General features: G+C 34.6%; 1 protein-coding gene across 3 annotated transcripts in view; it reads left to right on the top strand.

The window, feature by feature from the left end:
- The window catches only part of Adamts19 (ADAM metallopeptidase with thrombospondin type 1 motif 19), a 248,026-nt gene that overhangs the window by 216,007 nt on the left and 19,419 nt on the right, over positions 1-12,600 (top strand). For all 3 annotated transcript variants that reach the window (XM_078047942.1, XM_078047950.1, XM_078047938.1), the window contains one exon: positions 2,340-2,492. In XM_078047942.1, coding sequence (XP_077904068.1) covers positions 2,340-2,492 — 153 coding nt within the window. The remainder of the gene's footprint in view (positions 1-2,339; positions 2,493-12,600) is intronic.

Here is a 12,600-nt window from a genome sequence, read left to right as displayed (position 1 = left end):
GTTGAGTGTGTGGGTGCATAAATCCAAACAAAACCTCTTACATATTTATACTCATACCCAGGTCCAAAGACACATGCATGTATGCACACACATACTAAAATCACCTATCTACTTGATTATTAGATAAGATCTGAAAATGATACATAGAAAAGTAAGTAGCTACTCTTTTAAGATTGAGTGACATAAATACTGCACTTTCTAAGTATTCTTTAAGTAATTCAACCTCCCTGAAAGCACATTTGCAGCAAGCTCATTTTTCTGTTTTCTTTCTTTCCTTGGTTTTAGCTTTGTGTTCAATACATTTTTTTTTCATTTATAATGTGACCTTTTGAAAATGAATGCCATATCAGGCTTTACACTGAAATGAATCCGTTCAATATGGAGAGAGGATTCACAAGAACATGAGAGAAACAAAAGTACCTCACACCCAGCCCAACTGTGACATTTTTACAAGCTCTTTAGGAAGAAATAGGTCAGAAATAGTCTACAATTCAGATTTTTAGCAACAGCTAAGGAGAAGTAATGTGTCACAATGGAATATGCCAATTTTAAAAAGTCTGTCTTCATTTAATTTAAAACTTGATTATATGAATCAGAGATAATTTTAATCATAAAACCTAAAAACACAAGGATTAAAATGCCAAATCACAATATATGATCCACTCAAAAGCCCAATGTAGTTAAATGCAAACTAAAAATTATGAGACAATTACTAACTTGTGCAAGATTCAGTGTATTTCAAATGTCATCAGTTCCAGGTGCAAGCTTCCAGCAACACAACTGTTGCTAAAACCTATAAAAGTGAGTGGAGTGGTTAGCTGAGTTTCTGCCTCTGACTGTAGCTCTGAGCAATGATCTGGGCACAAGCATGGTTATCCCTATGTGACTTCATTGTTAAGTATGTCCTGCAACTCTTTCTTTGGACCTTTTTCAGAAACAAATATAAACTGGAATTTCAATTAACTGTTTTTGCTACACTCCAACCACTGCCTTCCTCCCAACCCAATACAGTTTTGGTGTCCACATCCAGGTCTTCACTGAGCCTACCATTGAAAAGTAGGGATGATCTGTGCATGTTCCATAATCGAGAGCACAAATATAAATCAGAGAGTAATTTGTACCCAGAATACGTGAAATACACATGTATGCTCTAATCTGTTATCTCACCAACATCAAGAATCAGATATTTGTGAAATTACCTGAATTGCTTTTGAACCAAATTTTATTTTCAATCCACACAACCATTTATAATAATGATCGACAGGTGTGTATGATTATTTATTTAAATAAGTTGTCCCCTTTTAGTAATATTTTCTCTATTTTTAGTTTTCAGAAATGTTGGTTAAACAAATGGCATTCTGTGAGAAATGGTCATTTTTCACTAACCTTTATTTAGGTTAAATGAAGATATTCATTACATCATTGTATAGAGAAATCTGATATTAATTGAAGATTGGTATTTTACTTTTTTTGTGTTTGTTTGATTTCTGGTCTTGGATATTGAACTCTATCACTGAGCCACATCTTCAGCCCTTTGCATTTTTGATTTTGAGACTGGGTCTTGCTTAGGGCTTCACTAAATTGCTGAGGTTGGCCTTAAGCTTATGTTCCTCCTGCCTCAGCCTCTTGAATCAATGGGATTACAGGCTGACACCCCCTCATATGGCAGTACATTTTGATCGTGGTATATTATTTGTCTTTTTAAAAATTTTTTTTATTTGTTGATAAACCTTTATTTTATTTATTTTTATGTGGTGCTGAGAAACAAACCCATTGCCTCACACTTGCCAGGCAAGTTCACTACCACTGAGCCCCAGCCCCAGCCACTTATTTGTCTTTCTTAAATTGATTCTTTCTATACAATGGTTGAGAGTTTGTTTGTTTTCCTGTGGTGGGAGGGTTGTACCGGGAATTGAACTCAGGGGTACTCAACCACTGAACCACATCCCAGCACTATTTTGTATATTTCTCACAGGATCTCACTGAGTTGCTTAGCACTTTGCTTTTTGCTGAGGCTGGCTTTGAACTCCTGATCCTCCTGCCTCAGCCTCCAGAGCCACTGGGATTATAGACATGCAACACCTCACCTTGCGGTCCAGTGTTCTTGAATCCATTTTTTTTTCTAACACTCTATCTTCAACTCCATCTGGTATTTGATATGGCTTCTTAGCATGGAGTTACCCATCAACTTGTCCTTAATTGTTTTGCCTGGTTTTTATGTGGATCATGGTCCCATTATAGATGGTTAGAAATACTAACCAAACACTTAACAAAAATTCGTCTATGGTCTGTGTCTGCTAACCAGCAACTATTTTCACATCTCCCATGTCACCTTTCAGTGCTCTGTCAAGTGTGGAAAAGGTGTACGCCATCGGACTGTGCGATGCACTAACCCAAGAAAAAAATGTGTCCTCTCTACCAGACCCCGAGAGGCTGAAGACTGTGAAGATTATTCAAAATGCTATGTATGGAGAATGGGTGACTGGTCAAAGGTGAGAAGCATCCTGTATATTCCTAAAATAATCAATTTCAATAATGTCAGTATTATTCCAAGTACTACAACCATGTAGTATAGAATTAGAGGGTTATGGAGAATACAGGTAAAAATCGTGGGGTGTGGAATAGTTTATACTCAGGTTCAAATCCTGTTCATCTGTCTGTGATCATGATCTCTATAGAATTGTGTTACAGATTAAAGAAGATTTCTTAGAAAGGCACATGCAACCATATTTGGCATAAAAGAAGCCCTAAAAAATAATAACTATTATTATTATTTTGTTTATTTATTAGTTTTTATTAACAGTTCTTTCTTAGAATATTTTTCATGAAACTGATCTAATAGTCAAAATACTGTAAAATAAGTAAAATAAAAATATGATCAAGGGAAGCAGTAGCAAAACCAAGTAAAGGAACTCACATCTTAATATGTAAAGGCAATCTTTTTTCCCACCAATGTTTTGGGTTGTATATAGTAAAAATATAAAGGAACAGAACTCTTGAAATCCTCTGGTCAATTCAAGCAGACACAACTCATTCATCAAGTGGCAAGTAAGTTTAATTTCACAATAATAATGTTTACTTAAATTTATATAAGAGAAGCCTCACATATAGTTAATTGAGCTATAGAAAATAACAACACATTTACTTGGTAAAGTACTCACAAACCCCTATTTTAAGATGAAATTCTGATTAGATCCGGGTGAAAACAACTCTAAAATACTACTGTTCATATAAGTATGAATTAAATCATCCTTTATTCGACTATGATATTATATACCTATTATCATGGAATCATTAAATTCTATGACATAGGTGATGCATAATTTTCTCCTTCCCATTTTTTTAATAAATGGAAAAAAGTAACAGCTGCTGGGATATGGTAAGGAGCATGGTATTTATGGAAATGTAATAGGAAGAAACTTGTGGGAAAAATCATTTCAGCATACAAAGTGCTTTAATTACGTAGCTTTTTCAGTGTTAACCATCCTGAAATCCTTGACATATAAAATTTAAGCTTCTTCATTATGACTCTTTTTTTCTTAACAAAAGTTTGCACATTTACATTGCATCTGACTTTTCAGTGAACCATGCTCTCTTTCAACTACTTTCAACATTCAAAATTTCCTCTGATATCAGAGACAAGTGTGTCTAATCTCACCACTCTTATTCAATAGAGTACTTGGAATTATAGCCAGAGAAGTTGGGCAAGAAAAAGAAAAAGAAATAATGCAAGTAGTAAAGGAGAAAGTCAAGTTATATGTTCGCTATTGGCATGATTCTATGCATAGAAAATTCTAACTAATTCACCAAAAGATTTTTAAACTGATAAACTATGTAAAGTAGCATGACTAAAAACTCAACATACAAAAAATCAGTTACTTCCCTAAATATCAATAATGAATTTATTGTGAAAGAAATCAGAAAATCAATCACATTCACAATAACCACACACAAAAATAATAAGATACTCAGAAATAAGCCTAAGGATGTGAAAGACCTCTACATGAAAATTACAGAACACTGAAGAAAGAAAATGAAGAAGGCTTTAGAAGGTGAGAAGGTGGACAGACCTCTCATGTTCATGGATTAGGAGAATTGATATAGCTTAATTGGTCATAGTACCCAAAGTCATCTATAGATTCAAAACAATTCCCACTAAAATACCAATAATTTTTTTTTCACAGAACTAGAAATAAATCCTAAAAAGAACATGAAAATACAAAAGAACATGAACAGCCAAAGCAATCCTGAACAAATTGAGCAATGCCAAATACAAGACAATAATAGATTTCAAAACATATTATAGTCATAGTAACAAAAACAGCATGGTATTGGCATGTAAACAGAATCATAGACCAATGGAACAGAACAGAGAACCCAGAAATAAATCCATGAGTGTTTGGAATTCAAGAAATATGAAGACAATATATATACACTCATTGCTTAGATGAGTAAATTGGTTAAGCCATGAATGCCTTTGTGTATTTGTTTCCATATCAGTAATACAAGAGAAATGGACAGCAATAGTGTTTTCAAGCTATATTTCAAGCTATTTCAAGCCAACTCTTAATTGCTACACTTCCATTGTAGGGACTCATTTATTTCAACTAGTGAAATTCTGAAGTTTTCTTTGAATGAAACAATTCTGCCCTATGAAAAATGTCTGAAAAGAGTGAGGATAAATTAACTATATTTTTTCAACTTTAGCAATAAATAGAATTATTTTAAATGATAAGTTTTGTTAATTCCCAGTTGACTAGAAATACCAAAAGATTTAACAAACAAAAGATCCAGTTTAATTGTAATGTTGGACATAGAATTGGAAGCTTATAAAATGCTGCAAGTGGAAATTTGGTGAGTCAATCCTATTTGCATGACAATACTTCTACTTTTGATTAATAAAAATATGCCTATTTTGTAGCTTCTGGTTAAATCTCAAGCAAAACCAAAATTAACTAGGAAAATTATAAAAAACATTGATTTGTGGGTTTTGGGGTTTAACTTGAAAATATTTTGTTTTTTTTTTCATTTTACCACGAAAATGTATATGTGATGCTTAAGTATACTAGGATTTAATTAATTTTAATTGGGTTTGTTATATTACTATAATATGTCTCAGCTAAAACATAGATTTTTTGAGTCAAGGGAAAAATGAATGGCTCCAATAAATATTCATCTTTATTCCAAACATTTTATCTTTATTAGGTCATTTATTTTTTCTTTGCTTATTTAGAAGATCCTCTGGGTTTTGGGTTTTCCCCTAATCGCTTTAGAATCTCTTCAAGTCAATATGTCTTCCCTTTATCTTAAGGACATATTTCCTACTGTAATTTGAGGTCTCAGCATCACAAATTTAAACAATTGTGTATGCAAATTAAAACCAGTGGCTCCATGTGAATTTTATTGATTTCCCTCCTCCTTCAATACTTCTAAGATACTACTTTCATGTTAAAATGAAGACTGTCCCAAAACAATTGTGGAGAAAAGGACAGATGCTGTGATAATTAAGTTTCAGTGCTTGAAATATTCAGAGACAGGGGGAAAAAAACATACATCTCTTATTCTTATCAGCTGTGTCTCTGGAACAGAAATAGTAACAAGATGTGTGTGGTTGTGGCTGGATTTCTGTGCTCCTCTGAGGTCCATTAATCTGTCAACTCCACTCAAATTCTACTCATATTTTCAAGCTGTCAATACACCTAAGAGGACTTAAAACTAAGCCTTGGGTTGGCTTCAATTGGGAGTAGTTGATGTGCTAACTACAATGCCTAGTACTGTAAAACCCAATCCTCTCAATAATATAGATGTATTACTCGGGAAACCAACCAAACCAAAGTGTGTGCTCAGGGTATCCCACTGCCTACGAGTCTTTGACCACTCCTGGGGAAAGATAGTGTTGGCTACTTGGAGTTTAAGAATATGGCTTATGCCTCCAACTAGGTCCACTCAATTTATATCTGTCTACAACATGTCTAGTATTTATGTTTTCGGTGGTTTTATGTAAGCAGTGGAAGGATTATTCTCAGCTTGAATGTATGTGGGGGGGGGGGCGGGGAGGGATTATCCAGATATGGTGAAAGAGAGAAATCTATAATAAAATTATTAACTCTGATTTCTAAGTAGATAGAATGCAGTCTCACTGAACATTTTTCATGTTTGCATAAAGACTAGAGGTTGGAAAAAAAAAAAAAAAAAGGCACAGCTTAGCTCTGCCGTGGGTTAACAATTGCCACCATTGTAGGTAACATTCCGACTACACCCAAAATGTGGATATGCCCTGATGATCTTTCCTGGGAGAACCTGACCCATATATTTCCTAGCAACATAAATTTGAAATCACTTGTTTAAGCTGTCCTAAGTATAGAACACAGAATTGAAATATTGCAGTTCCTTGTGTTTAATAAAATGACGTATTTTCTGCCTGAATTTGACCTCTTTGCCTTTACTTGAACTTCTGAAACTTCTGGCTTACATTATTGGAGACCAGCTATAGAGCAAATAAAAGAGTATTGTTTTATCTGTTACACAGAACTTGGTCCTTTATGAAGATTTTATAGAACTAACTCTTCATGTGGTATTAGAAAGTGGTTTATGCTTATTCACCCAAGTTTTAAAGACAAATTGGATACTTAGAATTTCAATTATTATTGATTTAGTCTTAGATTCAATTTCTACTTTACAATTTAAGTTTATTCAGTCCTTTAAAATTCTAGAAAATGTTTAGTTTGGGCCACATATCAAACTATGACATTATTAATAAGTATTTATGCTAGAGATTATGAGTCTCTTTGAGATCATATAATTCAAAGCAATGCTGGAAGCACAGTGAATCATTTTGGAGGATTTACATTTACAGCTAGTTGGATATATCTTTATTTTTTAGAAGTAGTAGATATAGAATTTGGAGTACAATGAGTCATTTTTAAATTTTCCTGCAAAAAGGAACTGAAACCATATCCAGCATGTTCCATTGAATAGAAGAGGAATTAGCTAGATAAAGAATCTACAAACCAAGAGAATTTCTGCTAATGAATAGGGGAAATATATTGATCTAAATACATATGTTCTAATTATAAAAATTACATTTGGGTGAATGAGAATTCTACTTATTTAGTAGTTATCCCCTATACTATTTCCAGTTTCATGTAGCTTTAATTTTTTTCAATGTTTTTGGTAGTGCATTATAGTTATACATAACAGTGGGATTTATTTAACATAGATACATGCCTGGAAGATAGATTGTTGCATTTTAGCCCTTAATACTTCTGCGTTCCCTCTTCTTCTGCCTCCCCTAGTTTCCTTTCTTCTACTCTACTGATCTTTCATATATTTATTGTTTTTTGTTTTTAATTAATGATATATAGATATACATAAAAGTGGGATTCAGTGTGGTATATTGATATAAGTATATAGCATTGCTTGGTCAATTTCATTCCATTTCTGCCTTTTCCCATCCCTCCTCCCTCTCCCTTGATCCCCTTCCTCTACTTCACTGATCTGTCTTCTATTTTCATGGGATCTCCCAACTTTCCCCCCTCATTGTGCTCTATCTTCTATATATGAAAGAAAACACTTGACCCTTGACTTTCTGAGTCTGGCTTATTTCACATACCATGATTTTCTCCAGTTCAACCCATTTGCCAGCAAATGCCATAAATTCATTCTTCTTTTAAGATTCAGTAAAAGTCTATTGTGTATATATACACCACATATGTATGTACCTATTTATCTGTTGACAGGCACCTGGGCTGGTCCTATAACTTGACTGTTGTGAATTGTGCTGCTATAAATATTGATATTTCTGTAACACAGCAGTATACTGGTTTCAGTTCTTTTGGATAGATGCCAAGAAGTAGGGTAGCTGGATCATATGTTGGTTCCATTCCTAGTCTTCTGAGAAATCTCCATACTGCTTTCCAAAGTTGTTCTAATTTGCCGTCTCAACAGCAATGTACCTTTTCCCCTATATGCTTGCCAGCATTTATTATTATTGGTATTTTTGATAATTGCATTTCAGCTAGAGTAAAATGAAATTTCAATGTAGTTTTGATTTGCATATTCCCAATTACTAGGGATGTTGAATATTTTTTGGCATATTTGTTTGCCCTATGCAACTCTTCTTTTGAGAAATGTTTCTTTATTGCTTTTGCCTATTAATTGATTGGGTTATTTGTTTTTATTTTTTTCTTTCATTTTGCTGTTAGGTTTTTTGAATTCTTTATGTATTCTGGAATTATCCTTTGAGAGGGGAGTATCTGGGAAAGATTTTCTTTCAGTCTATAGGCTCTCTCTTCATACTCTTATTTGTTGGCTTTGCGGTGCAGAAGCTTTTCCCTTGATGCCATTTATTATTTCTTCCTTTTACTTCTTAAACTTCAGGAATCTTGCTGAAAATGTGGGAGCCTGTGCCCATATATTGGAGTATTCACCCTGTTTTCTTCTAGGAGTTGCAGACTCTATAGTCTAATTCCTACATCTTTCATTTACTGACAGTTGATTTTTGTGCAGGGTGAGAGATGGGGATCTAGTTTTATTCTTCTGCATATGGATATCCGGTTTTCCCAGCACCATGTGTTTAAAAGGCTATCAATTTTAAATGTATGCTTTTGTATCTCTGTTGATTATCAGATGTCTATGTCAATGTGAGCTTATCTCTGTGTCTTCCAGTCTATTCTATTGGTCTTATTGTCTGTTTCAATGCCAATACCATGCTGTTTTTGCTACTATAGCTCTGTAGTATATATTTTTTTCTTTTTTAATTTTTTTATTTTTCAATTTAATTTGTTATATATGACAACAGAATGCATTACAATTCATATTACACATATAGAACACAATTTTTCATATCTCTGGTTGTACAAAAAGTAGAATCACATCCTTTGTGTCTTCATACATGTACTTAGGGTAATAATGACCATCACATTCCACCATCTTCCCTACCCCTATGCCCCCTCCTTTACCATCCCTCCCATTTTCCCCTTTGCCCTATCTATAGTTCATTTAATCCTCTAACCCCTACACCCCCAACCTGAGCATCCTTAAATCAGACAAATAATTCAGCTTTTGTTTTGGGGTATTGGCTAATTTTAATTAGAATTATATTTTCCAGTTCCATCCATTTACCTGAAAATGCCATGATTTTGTTCTCTTTTAATGCTGAATAATATTCCATTGTCTATATATTCCACATTTTCTTTATCCAATCATCTACTAAATATCATCTAGGTTTATTCCACAGTTTAGCTATTGTGAATCATGCTGCTATAAATATTGATGTGTCGCTGTCCCTTATTTTATCATTGATTTCTAATTTCATTCCCTTATGATCTGATAGAATGCAGGGTAGTAGCTCTACTTTTGTAAACTTGCTAAGAGTTGCTTTGTGGCATAGCATATGGCCTATTTTAGAGAAGGATCCATGTGCTACTGAAAAGAAATTGTATTTGCTCATTGAAGGATGAAATTTTCTATATATGTCTGTTAAGTCTAAGTTCTTGATTGTATTATTGAGTTTTATATTTCTTTGTTTAGCATTTGTTTGGCAGATCTATCCAGTGGCAAAAGAGATGTGTTAAAGTCACCCAAAATTATTGAATTGTGGCCTACTCTTGAACTTGAGAAGAGTTTGTTTGGGGCATATATATTTACAAATGTTAAGTCTCCTTGGTGTATGGTTCCTTTGAGTATGTAGTGTCCTTCTTTATCTCTTTTAATTAACTTTAGCTTGAAGTCTACTTTATTTGATTTGAGGATGGAAACCCCTGCTTGCTTCCAAAGTCCATGTAAGGTGATATAATTTTCCCCAACCTTTCACCTTCAGTCTGTGGATGTCTTTTCCTATGAGTCTCTTGGAGGCAGAATCTTGTTGGATATTTTTTAAATCCAATCTGCTAGTCTATGTCTTTTGACTGGTGATATTAGGTCATTAACATTCAGGGTTATTATTGAGACATGATTTGTATTCCTAGCCATTTTTGTTTATTTTTGGTATTTAACTTGACTTGGTTTCTCCTCTGATTAATTTTTCCCTTAGTGTAATACTTCACTCTGCTAATTTTCATCGTTGCTTTTTCATTTCCTCTTCATGGAATATTTTACTTAGGATGTTCTGTAGTGCCAGCTTTCTAGTTGTAAATTCTTTTAACTCTTGTTCATCATGGAAGGTTTTTATTTCATCATCAAATCTAAACTTAATTTTGCTGGATATAAGATTCTTGGATGGCATCCATTTTCTTTCAGAGCTTGGTAAATATTGTTCCATGATATCCTGGCTTTGAGGGTTTAGGTTGAAAAATCTGCTGAGATACAAATTGGTCTCCTCCTATATGTGATCTGATTCCTCTCTTTTGTGGCTTTTATGATTCTATCCTTATTCTGGCATTTTCATTATAATGTGCCTTGGTGAATATCAGTTGTAATTTTGTACATTTGGCTTACATTTGTAAGCCTCTTGTATTCGGTTTTCCAATTCATTCTTAATGTTTGGGAAAGTTTCTGATATTATCTCATGTAAGAGATTGTACATTCCTTTTGTTTGAAACCATGTGCCTTCCTCTATCCCAATAATTCTTAAATTTGGTCTTTTGAATCTGTCCATAATTCTTGGATATTCTGTTCATGGTTTCTTACTATCTTCACTGTGTGGGAAACTTTATTTTCCAGATTGTATACTTTGTTGTCATTATCTGACATTCATTCTTCCAAGTGATCTAGTGTGTTGGTATTGTTTTCTATTGAATTTTTTACTTGGTTTAATTTTCCCTTCATTTCAAGGATTTCTGTCTATTTTTATTTTTTCCACAGTCTATCTCTTTCTTGAAATAATCTTTTGCTACCTGTATTTGCTCTCTTATCTTTTTGTTGGAGTGATAAATTTTTGCCTCTATTTGCTCATTTAGGTCATTCTTTCACTGATCATTTTAATTATGAATCTTCTGAACTCCTTCTCTGACATTTCATCGACTTCGCTGTCCATGGGTTTTGTTATTATAGTGTCCTGGTTTGTTTGGGGTACTTTCCTCCCTTGTTTTTTCATGTTGTCTATGTGTCTTCCTTTCCTGCAATGTGGATCTGAGATATTACTGTTCCTACCCTATATTCTTATAGTACCTGTGCAGATTGTCTGTACCTCACCTTGATGTTGAGCTTCCAGACCCTGCTGGTTTCCCTCAATGTATGCTATTGCTATTAAAGATGGTGGCAGCAATATCTGAGGTAACTCAAGATAATAGTGGAGGTGCCCCAAGATGGCTGCAGTGTGGGCTGGGGATGTGGCTCAAGTGGTAGTGCGCTCGCCTGGCATGCATGCAGCCTGGGTTCAATCCTCAGCACCACATACATATTTTGTTAAATGTGGGTACTCAGTGCTATAAACTTTTCCCCTTAGAATACTATGAAGTACTGTCCAGAGATTTTGATACATTGTATCTCTGTTCTCATGTGTTTCTAAGAATTTTTCTATTTCAATCCTCAGCACCACATACGAAAACTAAAAAATAAATATTAAAAAAACTCTCTCTCTCTCTCTCTCTCTCTCTCTCAAAAAAAAAAAAAAAAGATGGCTGCAATCTCTTACAGAGATGGGGCTGAAAGGGTGGGCCTTACACTGTCTTTGGGATGCCTACTCTGAGATGCAGCTGCTCCTAGGCTCTGTCTTTGTCAAAAAGGTTGGGGCTACTGCAAGGGCAAGGCTATGGGGATACCTGCAGTATACCAAGAGGAAGTGGGTTAGGCTTGGGCTCCCAGGTTGTGGGGGGTGGCAAACTTGGACCTACTCTGGGCCTGGGTCCCGCATTTGTCTGTGTGGGTGGATCTGGGCCATACCTGAGCTCCTGCAGTGGTCTGCTGGTCAGAAAAGGTGGTCTTGTGCTGGAGCCTGAGCTCCAGCGGGTGTCTACTGGTGGCGAGGTGGAGCCAGGCCTACTGTGAGCCTGGGTCTCACACAGGTCAGTGTGGGTGGATCTCTGTGTAGTATAATTTGAAATCAGATATTGTGGTGACTCTTAATATTCATCTTCTTGCTGAGGATTCCTTGGGCTATTCTGGGTCTTTATTTTTCAAAATAAATTTTAGGTCTTTTTTTCTTCTTTTATGAAGAATGTCACTAGTATTCTGATGGGGGTTGCATTGAATCTATAGATGACTTTTGCTGATATGATCATTTTGACAATATTAGTTCCAAGAACATGGAAGAGGGGGTCTTTTAATCTTCTAAGGTCTTCTTTAATTTATTTCTTTGGTGTCCTATAGTTTTCATTGAGGAAGTCTTTCACTCCTTAGTTTTTTTTCTCAAATATTTTATTTAATAATTTTTTTTGAGGCTATCATGAGTGAAATAGCTTTCCTTGGCAGATACGTTATTGGAATATAGAAAAGCAGTTGATTTTTGAATGTTTGTTTTGTATCCTGTTACTGTGGTGAATATGTCCTGATACTGTGGTGAATATGTTTATGAGCTCTAGAAATATTATGGTAGAGTTTTTTTTTTGTTGTTGTTGTTGTTGTTTTTGAGGCGTGTGGGGTTCCTACATATAGGATCATGTCCTCTGTAAACAGAGATAATTTCTACTACTACTAGTACTACTACTACTACTACTACTC

The sequence above is a fragment of the Ictidomys tridecemlineatus genome, chromosome 1 (genome assembly GCF_052094955.1).
Source record: "Ictidomys tridecemlineatus isolate mIctTri1 chromosome 1, mIctTri1.hap1, whole genome shotgun sequence".
NCBI lineage: Eukaryota > Metazoa > Chordata > Mammalia > Rodentia > Sciuridae > Ictidomys > Ictidomys tridecemlineatus.
The sequence above is the reverse complement of the archived record's forward strand: the minus strand, read 5'-3'. Positions and strand labels throughout refer to the sequence as shown.